This window comes from Pseudonaja textilis, chromosome 8 (genome assembly GCF_049901715.1).
Source record: "Pseudonaja textilis isolate UNSWEBS1 chromosome 8, rPseTex1.2, whole genome shotgun sequence".
Lineage (NCBI taxonomy): Eukaryota > Metazoa > Chordata > Lepidosauria > Squamata > Elapidae > Pseudonaja > Pseudonaja textilis.
In genome coordinates this window covers 40,516,036-40,529,500 of record NC_141997.1, presented here as the reverse complement: position 1 = coordinate 40,529,500, position 13,465 = coordinate 40,516,036, and the positions used below count along the sequence as shown (strand labels likewise).

Sequence of the window (13,465 nt, the reverse complement as noted above, 5' to 3'; positions counted from 1 at the left end):
AAGAAAAATACACTGAAACAACTTGAAGTGGCGAGAATAAATCCTTGAAGAGAAGTGTTTGTATAACTGACTGAAAGGTTTCAATTTGGTAGGGCCTGCGTATACTAATTTACAGCTATTACGACTCATTCTCCTTCCTGTCTAACTTTTAGCCCTGTTGAAACTCAAGTACAGTTTGTCCTCGACTTAACAACCACAATTGAGCACAACCTTTTTTTTTTTTTTTGCTTGCCACCATTGTAAAGTGAATCACTGCAGTGGTTAAGTTAGGAACACGGTTGTTAAATGAATCCCATTAACTTCGTTTGTCAGACGGTCGCAAAAGGGGAACACACGACCCCCCCAGAACACTACAACGGTGGCACAGTGGATAGAATGCAGTACTGCAGGCTATTTCTGCTGACTGCTGACTGCCTGCAATTTGGCAGTTCAAATCTCGCCAGGCTCGAAGTTGACAGCTTTCTGTCCTTCCGAGGTGAGTAAAATGAGGACCCAGATTGTTGGTGTAATGACCCGGAGTGTAACCCAAACGTAACAAAATCCATAACGTAAATAAATGTCTTTTAATGCCTCCAACTTGGCCCCACTGTTCAATCATTCTCACTTGGAGATAAAACGTACTCAAAAATGGTCTTCAAAAGAAAGCAATACAGTCTGAACTTAATGATCAGATAGAGGTGAAATAAAAAACTAAAACAAACCACAATGAAGAAATTTCCACAACGGACCAGCCTAAGTAATTACCAACTTCAAAGAGATTATTACAAGCCACAGTCTGTTGGAAAGACACCAACCAAGATAACTTCAGCCCAAAATAAAACACGCTTTGCTTCTGGCAACGTTGTGTTTTAACCATCTTTCTTATATACTATTTTCCCCGGCTGCAACCAATGAGGGGTTTCATGGCCACTTCCTCTCTCATAAGCCAAGTTGTTGCTTTCTTCGTTCCTCCCTGCATGTGCTAAGATGCAGAGGGGATGGGCCTGGTTCTTCCTCTGACTGTCCAGCCGGCCTCTGCCCTTCCTCAGCCTCCTCCACGACCTCCGGAGCCACTCCTCCACTCCCTGCCGACTGTTCCTCCTCTCCCTCCGAGTCCAACTCTACCAAGGGTATGACAGTTGGGGGCAATAGGCTGACTCTGTAAACTGCTTAGAGAGGGCTGTAAAAAGCACCGTGAATCAGTACATAAGTCTAAGTGCTATTGCTACGATGGTCATAAATGTGAACCAGCTCGCAATTTTGATCATGTGACCACAGAGAAGCTGCGAGGGTCGTCACTGTGAAGAATAGTCGTAAGGCATTTTGGTGCCATTGTAACTTTGAACAGTCACCAAATGAATTGTTGTAAGTCGAGAAGTGTAGAAGATCGAGCGTACGAATGAAGATAGAGAAGAATCCAGCACCTGTGCTGAAGGATCAAATCCTGGTTTAGAAGGTGGTTTGTCCTTTTTCACACATACCTTTACACACCTCTTCCCCCCCACCACTCCTGTCCCTTGGGCCACCTGCTAAAATGCCCCCCCCGGGCTTGCAAGAGTGCCCAGCTGAAGGGAGAAGGGTGATGTCAGTAGTTTCGTGGCACATTCCAGAATTCGTCTTGATGATGTGATTCCCGCCCAGCCCTTTGCTTAAGCAAGGGAAGAAAGCGGCCAACTGAAGCGTTGCTCAGCTGGAATTGAGTGCAAGCCAGGATTTATTTTTTAAAAAATACTTACTGCATAACATGTCCTGTCTCTCACATGCCTTTCTCATGATTCGGGGTCCTTTTTGTGCAAACAGCACTGCCTCTTGCTGTGAGATCAAAAGAAATAACAAATCGTCCCATGGTTTGGTTGCTGGATCCAGACGGCTCGAACTCAGTGGGGGTAATTCTGCCCTGAAATAATAGAAAAGACTCGTAGCGCGGGTTTTAGATTTTTGGCAGTGGTTTGCTCTCCAAGCTTGTTTTTAATTTAGTTTCTGGACGTTTTGTTACCAGACGAGGTAACAACATCAGCAGGATTTCCTTGTCCTATTCTCAGAATTAAAATATTCGTGCCCTGGCACTTATGCTGTTGCAAACTATTATCACTTCTCAGCTTGCCAATGAACCGGGTGGGGGAGGAGAGAAGGATGAGAAGTAATGCAGGCTCCAGACTTCGAGGGGGAGAGCTGTGAGAACCAAGGATACACCTGCAGGTGTTAGCCAAACCCACAGACATTTTCTCATACCAATACAATAACCAGAGGTGGTATTCAGCAGGTTCTGACCAGTTCAGAAGAACCGGTAGCGGAAATTTTGAGTAGTTTGGAGAACCAGTAAATACCACCTCTGACTGGCTTCGCCCCCATCTATTCTCAGCTGGGACTTGGGAGGCAGAGAATAGATGGGGGCGGGGCCAGTCAGGTGGCATTTGCTGGTTCTCCAAACTACTCCAAATTTCCAGACTGGTACCTGCTGAATACCACCTCTGGGATAAGGTTTCCTACTTGAGCAGGAGGTTGGACTAGAAGACCTCTAAGGTCCCTTCCAATTCTATCATTTTATATTCAGTAAATATAGAATATGCCTTGGGACCTACAATCTCATGAGCGTAAAAGAGTACGTGCATAATTCAATACGAAGACTGCACTCAGGAAGGGAAGGACCGAGGCTGCAAGATAGAGTGAGTGACCCAACAGTTGATGATGATGTTGTCCATCCAGTTGTGTCCGACTCTTGGCGATTCTATGGGCCAGGTCCTTTCCACATCTTCTGATCTTGTACTGCTTCTTTGATGAGTTCTGTGTTCTGGCTGGTGTCAGCTTTGATGGTGTCCAGCTACCGTGTTCTTAGGCGGTCCAATTTCCTTTTACCACGAAGTCTTCCAGACAGAAGTGCTTTCTCCAGTGACCCAATAGTTAAACTTTTGATAATTGCACATCGGGAAGCTTTGAGGAGGCCGTTCCATGGATTGCTGGTTGGAGCCAACCGTGAGCATCAGAAGCGAAATACATTCTGGAATCCAGGAATCGCCCTGAGATGTTTGCAGAGCAAACAGTAGTGGGTGGGCTGCTCTTTGGTATGGCCACACACACACCCCCAAGCCGTGAGGGAGTGTGTTGATCCCCCCAAACAATTAGCATCCTGGGCACCTGCCCAGATGTTGTGCCAGGGAGCTGTTGGAAGAAATACCCTTCTGGGTTCAGTTCCATGTGGGGTAAAAGACACTGAAAACATGGAGGCTGTTTGGAAAGATGGTTTAATGGTGGACAAGACCACATGGCTTGGAGCTCCAAAGTGAAAGGAACGATCACATGCTTCAAGGTGAAGGAAAAAAGAGGGGAGGACCAAGATGCTGAGAGACCCTTATATACCTTCTGTTGGGCCCCACCTTAGTGTTTCCTGTTCCTATGCAGGAAATGCATCCCATTGGCTGTCAGACTCCCAGGGGGGCAGGGGTCTTAGCTAACCTTGTGGGCTTTGTCTGGACCACATGGGTTCCAGCTTGGTTGAGTCTTGCTGGATGATGATGTAATGAAAGGGCTTTAGGCAATTCCTATAGCTCTACCTGGAGATCTTTGTTATGTAAAATATTCTGGCCCAGGCCTTAATGGCCCACCCATTAACAAAGGTGAGGGATGAGCTTCTGCTTTTGAGTTTCTACTCTTTTTAGGGGAAATATTCTGCCTTTTTAATATTTCCTCGGGTATTTCATTTTTCTAGGAGAGGGTTGGGCGCTAATGAAGGATCAGAAGAAGGGTCATATGTGGAGATATAGGATCCAGGTATGGATGGAATGGACATGAGAGAGAGGAATACGAATCCTGATACATTTTCTATCGTCTTCATTTTTTGTGCCTAAAGCAGTCTTGCTCCTTCCGGTCCCTCTCTATGGTGGGGGGAGTGGGGATGCTGCCTCAGACAAAGATTTAAAACTGCTTTTACTTTTTCTGTGGAAAGGCGGGGTCGCGGCGGGAGAAGCTACCTTGAACTGCTCTGCAATAGGAAAGCAGGGTTGCTATCTGGCTGTTTTTCCGGCCAAATTCGAGAAATCTGGTCGTATTTCTATCTGCTTGGCCGTGAAAAAATGATGTCTCTGGCCAAATTTATTTGGCCGGACATTTGACCGTACGAAAGTTGCTTGGCCGTGAAATCGGCCAGATGGCAACCTAGCCGCGCTCCTTCCCTCGCGCATGCGCGTCACCATGAGCAAAAGGAGGACAAGCGCATCCTCTGGCGCTCTCCTTCCCTCGCACATGCGCAAAAAATAATTTGGCTGAATTTGGCCGTATTTTGACTTGAGTTTGGCCGCAGACTCAAACTGCGATCTGGCAACCCTGTAGGAAAGGGGTTGGAACCGCAGATTCTTAGCGAGGCGGAAGTTAGCATCTTAAACCACTAGGCAGGATGTTAGGAACAAGAATAGCTTGCTTATAAGACAAAACCCCAAAAACCACATAGCTGGCACATGAAACTAGGACACTTTGCAAGATACCCGTGACCTGGGGTGAAACACTTTAGCTATGTAGGGGGCTGAGATCCAAATTACCAATCAATATTATCTGTTATGCATGCATTATTAGGGGAAGGGTAAAGGGCTGAATGCGACCACCCCTTGACTATAAAAATTGCTATAAGATTGCAATTGGGGCCTTTGGTTATCTTTTGAACCAGGGTCCTTATATCTTGGTAGCAAAATAAAAGCATATTGTATCACACCTTGTGTCCGGTGACTTATCGGCTTCGACATCAAGACAAGAGCCCAGTTTTGGGGATGACATTTAACTTCCTACAGAGCAAAGGCTGCAGGAGTTATTACCATCCCAGGATAATCCGGAGACCTGTTTACAAGCAAAACTCTAACCTTTCCTCCGCCGCGGACTTTGGGCCCTCGCCTTCTCTCAGCCCGCAAAACAGGATCCAAATAGGACAAATACAAATATTTGTGGCCACAGAAGTGAATTTCAAGTGTTCTAATCCCCGACTGTCCTAGACAACGGCTCGTTCTGTTTTCTGAGCAGGGATCTTGAGTCCAGAGCGTAGTTAGTTTTAGTCTTAACCTCTTGTGCCTGGAGGGTGAGATAACATCTATTCCACCACCACCCACTTCCCCTCCAGACACGTGGGATGTATGACATTTTCTTCTACTGCTAAGCGGGGCTTCCCTCTGCCCCAGCTGGCCAGCCTGAAGCCAGGAAAGGACATTGCAAGTCAGCCCGACAGGCACACCAGCCTAACTCTCTTTTTTTTGGCGGGGGGGAGGGGGGGGACACCTTAAATTGGAAACAAACCCCAGTTCTGAAGTTTGGGTTGCTCTTCTTCCAGTCGGGCGTGCTTCTTATCCATAGGGTCGTTTTCCAGGGTTTGTAATCTAGAGCTGAATATTTGAAAAGGGGGGTGGAAGGTGGGCATCGGGGAATTGCGCTGAAGAGTTAGACAGGTTGGCCTTCCCAGCCGAGGAGAACCTCATTTCCTCCCATCTCTCTGCAGGGTTGCAGGTAAGCGCTCCCTGGAGCAGGTGGTGAAAATCTATGCTCAGCCACACCTAGTTTGTCCGGTTGAAACCACAGAGTCTGTTTTCGCCTCGCCTCCTGCCTTGCCTCTCTCTCTCTCTCTCTTTCTCCTCCGTCCTCCGTAACCAAAACCCACTCGCAGGTGGTGCTTTCTGCAATCCTCGGTGGCATAGAAACAAGAGTTCTTCCTCCTCCTCCTCCTTCGCTCCTCCGTTGCCAACCATTCCTGGGTGGGTGAATGTCAGCAGCCGGAGTTATTTTTAAATGTGAGAGGTGAGGCATGTCATGCAAAGCTTTTTTTTTTTTTTTTTAAAGAGAGGGCGTTTGTTTGCAGAGCTGACACCGAGGGGAACGCAGCTCCTCTAATGGCCAGCCCCGTTTTTGCCTTTATACCTGCTAATCTTTAACCTGCCTGTCAGTCAAGCCAGCCAGCCCACTGGAGTGGCTTCCACAGCCACAGGAAATGTTACTTGTCATCGGTGATCCTGAAGACCAGGCTGGACTTTGAGACCTGCACGCTTTCTTGCCACGCTCCTTAAAACTAAGCAGACGCCTTCTGCTTTTCTTTCGCAGGATAATATCAACGTCTTTTTGAAAGCTTGTGAAAACCTGGGATTAAAAGAAGCTCAGCTTTTTCATCCTGGTGACCTTCAGGATTTATCTAATCGAGTTACCGTCAAGTAAGTATGGCTAAGTCCTCAGCTTTCCATGGGTGTACGTTGTTGACTCTTGTTGAGATGTACAAGTTGAGATTTGCTGTGAAGTTCCAGGAAAAAGCTAAATCAGTCCTCAGGATTCTTTCTTTCTTTCTTTCTTTCTTTCTTTCTTTCTTTCTTTCTTTCTTTCTTTCTTTCTTTCTTTCTTTCTTTCTTTCTTTCTCTCTCTCTCTCTCTCTCTCTCTCTTTCTTCCTTTCTTGCTTTCTTTCGTTCTATCTATACCTTTCTTTCTTTCTCTCTTTGCCTTTTTCTCATCTCTCGCCCTCCTATCCATCTATATCTACCTACCTACCTATCATCTATCTATATCTCTACCTTTCTATCTCTCTATCATCTTTCTCTTCTATCATCTATCTTTTTATCTATCTCTACCTTTTTATCTCTCTATATCTATCTACCAGTCTGTCTAACAGTGCACGCTCCCCCTCTCTCCCTCCCTCTCTCTCTCTCTCATCATCTATCTATTTATTTATCTATATGATGTAAAATGTGCCAAATTACTTGATAGATTGATACAGGTAGTTCTTGACTTACAACAGTCCATTTAGTGACAGTTTGAAATTTACACCGGCAAGGACGTGCAACCCTTTTTCAAACTTGCGACCACTGCAGTATCCCTGTAGTTCACGTGATCAAAATTTGGATACTTGGCAACTGACTCACAGTTATGACGGTTGTAGGGTCTTGAAGTCACGTGATCCCGCTTGGTGACCTTCCGAAGAGTCAATGGGGAAACCAGATTCATTTAACAACGCCGATTCAGTTAATGACTGTGGCACACAGTATGGTAAAATGCAACGACAAAATTCACTTGACAAACCTTTCGCTAAGCAACAAAAATTTGAGCCTCCATTGAGGCCACCAGACCAGGACTATTTGCAGTTAATGTCAATTCAGAGAGGAAATGCAAAACTTGAGCAGAAAAGGTGTTTTTGCTCTAAGCTGTCAGTTCTGAGTGGTTCTTCTGGGCCGAGATGTCTCTTTCTAGGGTTGTCTTCAGTCAAGCCTTCAGGTAGGACCTCTGTAAAACTATCCTGTGAATGCAGACTCTCTCCTCTATAGAGAAATATGGGATAGGTGGCATGCAAGCTACATGATAGCTGCCGGCTTCACTCGGCAACGGTAGACCAGGAAATCTTTTGCTTTAACTTTAACCTCAGTTGTACCTGCAACTCTGGGTGGCCGCACCTGTTAACCCATGGCATCCCTTTCTGAGATACGGCCTTCGTCATCTTAGCCCTCCCCAACGATTGGCCCAAAAGTGACCAAGAAGAATTCCATTCTTCCCGGTTTTCTCTGCACCACCAAGAAAACGGTCAGAAAGTTTTGCCTATCTATCGCTGTGCCTGCTTCAATCTTAGGAAGGGGGCACAGATCTAGCGAAATGAATGTCAAGGACGTTGTGGCTGGCTTCAAAAAGAAAAATAAAAAGAGAGAAGAAAAAAGGACTGGCTTAATTGTTCAAATAATTATTTTCGACTCGCTCGTTGAACGTGCATTGCACAACCTGCTGGAGAATGCCAGAAAAAAAGGCGTGCGCCCGTGTGGACGTAAACGTATGTGGTTTTTTTTAAGGTTAAGAAGCAGTGAACGGCCAAATCCCTCATAGTTTGTCAAGATTATGAGTGTTTACCCTGGAAGGTAAAGAAGGCATTCGGCAAATGGTGGCACGAACGGAAGGGGACACGAATAAACGCTCTCTTCCCACTTGGCCCTCCCTTTGCTTAGTGAAAAGAAGGCACCTGAAGAAGGGTAAACACCTTTGACTAAATCTTTTGCAACCTGGGAGAGCCATTGTAAGCTGCGGTGGTGTGTCAGAATGGCTCCCAGGCGACCAAGCCGGGAACGCCATGGCACCGGTTTTCCTTTCCTGTTAGGAAAGAAGCAAAGCAACCGCCGGCAAGTTTCCCTAACAGGTTTCCTTTTGGTGGAGGCAACGTGTGGGCCTGGTAAGAAGGCTCGGCAGCTTCAGATTTGCATTCCTGCGGAGCTGCCTCTCTCTCTCTCTCTCTCTCTTTCTCTCTGTGTCCCCTCCCGCTGCGGGAGTAGGCGGTGCAGTTCCCTCTCTCGAAATGCTGTCAAACTGGCTGCTTGCATGGATAGGCGAGGAGAAGAGTTTTCCAGCCACAGTCTTCTCACTGTCTTACAAACCCATGTGTGGTAACCATCCATCTCGAGGAATACCCCGTTTTCTTTTCCCTCCCGAAAGCTTTTCAATCTGGGAGCGAGAGAGGAAAAGAGCAGGGTTTTCCTCTAAATGTCGTGTGGTAGAGCACAAAGTAATTGGGGTGGAAGGGACCTTGGAGGTCTTCTAGTCTAACCCCCCCCACCCCACCCCGGCCCTTGACAGGAGATCCTGTAGGAAGTTAGCACCCACCCCTCTCCTCGAAAAATGAAATATACTGGGAAATATTAAAAAGGCAGAATATTTGCCCTAAAAAGAGTTAGAAACTCAGAAGCAGAAACTCACCTCAGAGAGGCAGAAACTCAGCCCCCCCCCTTTCCTAATGGGCCATTAAGAAACTCCACCTCAGAAGCAGAAGCTCACCCCCACCTTTGTTAATGGGCGGGCCACTAAGGCCTGGGCCAGAGTATTCTACATAACAAAGGCCTCTACCCACCTCACCACCTGGCCTGGGAAGATTGTATCAGCCATGTGCCTACAAAGTTAGCTAAGACTCCCGCCCCTGGGAGTCTGACAGCCAATGGGATACATTTCTTGCACAGGAAGAACAAGAAATACTAAGATGGGGCCCAACAGAAAGTATAAAACTAAGGCTCTCGCGGCATCTTGGCCTTCTCTTTCTCCTTTCCTTCACCTTGGAGCATGTGATCATCCTTCATTGGAGCTCCAGGCCGTGTGGTCCTGTCCACCATTAAACCATCTTTCCTAACGGCCTCCATGTTTCCAGTGTCTTTTCCCCCCACTTGGAACTGAACCCAGAAGGATGTTTCTTCCAACAATCTTCTATCATTCTGGACGCTCTTTGAGCTTGGCGAGATGGATGCAAGTAATCATAGAAAGAACGGCAGAAAGGATGATAGAGTTTGGAAGAGACCTGAGAGGTCTTCTAGTCCAACCCCTTGCCCATGGCAGGAGAGTTTATATTGTTAGAAGAAATATCCTTCTGGGTTCAGTTCCAAGTGGGGGAAAAAAACACTGGAAACATGGAGGCTATTTGGAAAGATGGTTTAATGGTGGACAGGACCACATGTCTTGGAGCTCCAGAGTGAAAGGGACGATCACACGCTTCAAGATGTTGGGTGAAGGAAAAGAAGGGCCAAAATGCTGAGAGACCCTTAGTTATAAAACCTCTGTTGGGCCCTACCTTAGTGTTCTCTGTTCCTGTCTAAGAAATGTATCCCGTTGGTTGTCAGCGTCCCAGGGGTGGGGTGGGGGTCTTAGCTAACTTTGGAGGCTGAGTGCTGGTTGGTGCAGTTTTCCCAGGCCAGGTGGTGAGAAGGATAGAGGGCTTTGTTATGTAGAATACTTTGGCCCAGGCCTTAATGGCCCGCCCATTAACAAAGGTGTGGGGGTGAGCTTCTGCTTCTGAGGTAAATTTCTGCTTCTGAGTTTCCACTTCTCTCTCTAAGGGAAATATTCTGCCTTTTTAGTATATATCCTGAAATATTTCATCTTCCTAGGAGAGGGGCGGGTGCTAACTTCCAACCATATCATTCTGGATTTCTTCTTTTTTGAGCGTGATGAGATGGATACATGCAATCATAGAAAGAATGACAGGACAGAATAACAGAGTTGGAAGGGAACCTTGGAGGTCTTCTAGTCCAACCCCCTGCTCAAGCAGGAGAGGAGACCCTATACCATTCCGGACAAGTGGCTGTCCAGTTTCTTCTTAAAAGCCTCCAGTGTTGGAGCATTTACAGCTTCTGTAGGCAAGTCCTTCCACTGATGAATTGTTCTAACGGTCAGGAAATTCCTCCATAGTTTTAGGTTGCTTCTCTCCTTTATGAGTTTCCACCCATTTCTTTGTGTCCTGCCTTCCGGTGCTTTGGAAAATAGCTTGACACCCCACCCACCACCGGCCCTTCTTTGGGGCAGCCCCTTTTATAGGCTGATCCTATGAAAGTGTCCCACCTTCCCAGCTCTCACCTCTGTTCCCCAAACTTGGAAGGCAAGCGGATTTTAACCCTTTCAAGATCGGGTTGTTGTTTTTCCGGATCTTTCTTGGCCTTTATGAAGAAAAAAAAAACAACGCTTCTCTGTCCAGACTGTCATGGTCCAAGAGGGTTTGGCTAAAGTTTCTGCTGCAGGACCATAGCCATTCAGAAACGGTTCCTTTCTTTTGGGTTGGCTTAAGCAAGGTTGGAAAGATAAGTCGGAGGTGGCCGTCCCTAGCAGAGCAAATCAGCAGAGACCAGGCCGCTTAATAATAGTAAATCCGTTGGGCAAGAGTTGTATTGAAACTCTCCTAGGAACCGCAGGCCCAAGCAGTGGTGATGAGATTGTGGGCGAAACTGGGCGATATCCAGTCTACTGATCGTTCTGGAGAAAAGGCAGCCTTCATTCTTGCAATGAACTCTTTATTCCCACAGCCTTTTCCTTTTCTTTCAAGCTGTGTTTGAAAAAAAACAGGGCCTTCCTTCCTCCATTTTAGCTGGCATCTCTCTAAAGTACTTGGTGGTGTCTTCCAGATATGATGGATTGCAACTCCAGCCAGAACAGTTGAAGTCTGTGATGAGATAAATAATGCATATCCTTCCCCACCCCCCACACCACCACCTCTTTCTTCCCAAGAGGGAATTTGGAAAGCTACTGTCTTTTGCAGATGTCAGTTTCCAATTTTGCAAACTTTGGAACCCGATGCCTGTTTTAATCAGCTGGGGAAAAATATATTCCAAAAACTAGATGGACCAAGAGAAGGAAGCGTGCGTCCAGACTTTTCTTGGCGCTGACTTTCCGTACAAGCAGATTGTACGTTAATCTCCGCTTGTAGGAAATGAGCATGTCTCAAAAGTCAAACAGGCAAGATTATTATAGGGTGCAATGTGAAACTCCAGCTAAAAATACTTGCAGGCGCTTGGAGAAAACTACACAACATCCTGCGGTCTTTTGCATCATCTGTGGAGGTGCTGCACCCTGAGGTTTCAGGGCCTTGAAGTGGTTTTTCCATTTTCAACGCGCCCTTTCGTACATGTTGAGGTATTTAATTTGAATTATTAGTTTCAAGTTAAGAAAGAACGTAGCTCTGAGAAAGGAATCCTATATAGCCATGATGGCGAATCTATGGCACGCAGAGCCATTTGTGCCGGCACACGAGCTGCCGGAAAACTTACTTCACTGCGCATGCACATGCCTCACAGCTGGTTTTCGGCCTCCCAAAAGCTTGAGGAAGGCCTCTGCAGGCTTTGCAGGCTGAAAACTAGCCCCGTTTCATCACTTCCTGTTTTTCCGAAAATACCGGAAGTGACAAAATGGGCCTAGTTTTCGGTCTGCAAAGCCTGCAGAGGCCTTCCTCAAGCCTCTGGGAGGCCGAAAAAGGCCTCAAACCCACTGAAAATCAGCTGTGAGGCTCAGTGCAAGTAAGGGGGTGGCGGGAGTAAGTGGGTGGGAATTGCACGTGCATGCATGGGGGTGCGTGCATTGCCTTCTGGGTGCTGGCACACAAGCATGCAAACGCATGCACAATTTTTGGCACAGGAGCCCAAAAAGTTTAGCCATCTCTGCTGTATACTGTAGGTGCTCTCATTAACTGTGGGAAGAACCAAAGATTCTGTCCGTTAGTTTTAAGTATATTTGCTTTGAAGTATTCCTTGGGTCACTGTACAGGTAGTCCTCAAATTACGGCCACAATTGAGTCCAAAATTTCTGTGGCTAAGTCACACCCTTGTTAAATGAATTTAACCCCTTTTGGCCACTGTTCCTGCTACAGTTGTTAAGTGAATCACTTCAGTTGTTAAGTTAGTAACGCAGTTGTTAAATGAACCTGTTTTCCCCGTTGACTTTGCTTGGCAGAAGGTCGCAAAAGGGAATCACATGACCCCAGGACGCTGCAACTGTCATAAATATGAGTCGGTTGCCAAGCGTCCAAATATTGATCACTTGACTGTGTGGGGATGCTCCAACGGTTGTAAGTGTGAAAACCGGTCATAAGTCACTTTTTTCAGTGCCATTGTATCTTTGAACGATCACTAAAGTCATCATCGTCATCAACATCATCTTTTTGTAACGACCCCATAATCCCTTTGCGAGGTGAAGTCTGGGCAACTGAATGGAGCTGAGTGTTTTCTGGCTGGATGCCCTTCCTGTCACCAATGCGGAGTTTTATTCAGCAGATATATTCTCACTGTGCCCAGAGAGAGAATCATCTGCCTCTACCTAGGATCGAACTCACAGCCTCCTGATTGTGAGGTGAGAATTCCACACTCTAGGCCACTGCACCACTCTTTGAACGGTCGCTAAATGAACTGTTGTAAGTCAAGGACTACTTGTAAATGGGCATTATTCCCTGTGAATTCCCAGCGGATGGTGAGGAGAGATCCTGAACGAGGCCTTAGCCCAGATGTCTCTCCCCATCTGGTTTGCAACACAAGCATCTTCACCTAAAGAACGCATCTGCATCAGATAACAGATAATCAGAGTTGGAAGGGGCCTTGTAGGTCATCTAGTCCAACCCCTTGCCTAAGCAGGAGACCCTGCACTATATCTGACAGATGGGAGTCCAGTCTCTTCTTGAAGGTCTCCAGGGATGGCGCTCCCACAACTTCCGAGGGCAACTTCTGTTCCATCGGTTGATTGTTCTCACTGTCAGAAAGTTTCTCCTTATTTCCAGATTGGATCTCTCCTTGAGTCAGTTTCCATCCATTATTCCTTGTCTGGCCTTCAGGTGCCTTGGAAAACAGCTTGATCCCTTCTCTCCTCTCTGTGGCAGCCCCTCAAATATAGGAAGGCAGCTATCATGTCAGGAGGTGACATTCATTTGCTTATTGCACAATAGTGCAGGACCTTGAATTTTCCTCCTCAGCCTGTCTGTTTCTTGTTTTGATTTATGAACTCTTAAGCAATTCTCTTAATAATTAGTCTGAATTGCCTTAATTCTATAGAGGTCTGACTCTGCAGTCTTCTACAGATTATAGTAATTAACTACCTTTGAACTTTACAGAAGGAATTTACCTGTGAAGCAGATTTAGGATGAAACTGTGAATTCTGCGTCCAGATGTATGGTTATGGGCTAGTTATTATCTTAAGAGAGCCAGTCTAAAACTACTCTTTTCCTGGATGGAGTATTCAATGCACGCGCAGATCTAATGTGCT

The 13,465-nt window shown here is 46.4% G+C and overlaps 1 protein-coding gene across 1 annotated transcript in view; it reads left to right on the top strand.

Annotated features, from left to right (window-relative positions):
- Positions 1-13,465, top strand: part of LMO7 (LIM domain 7) — a 163,365-nt gene that overhangs the window by 75,552 nt on the left and 74,348 nt on the right. Inside the window, 1 exon segment of the mRNA XM_087938160.1 lies at positions 6,049-6,155. Coding sequence (XP_087794286.1) covers positions 6,049-6,155 — 107 coding nt within the window.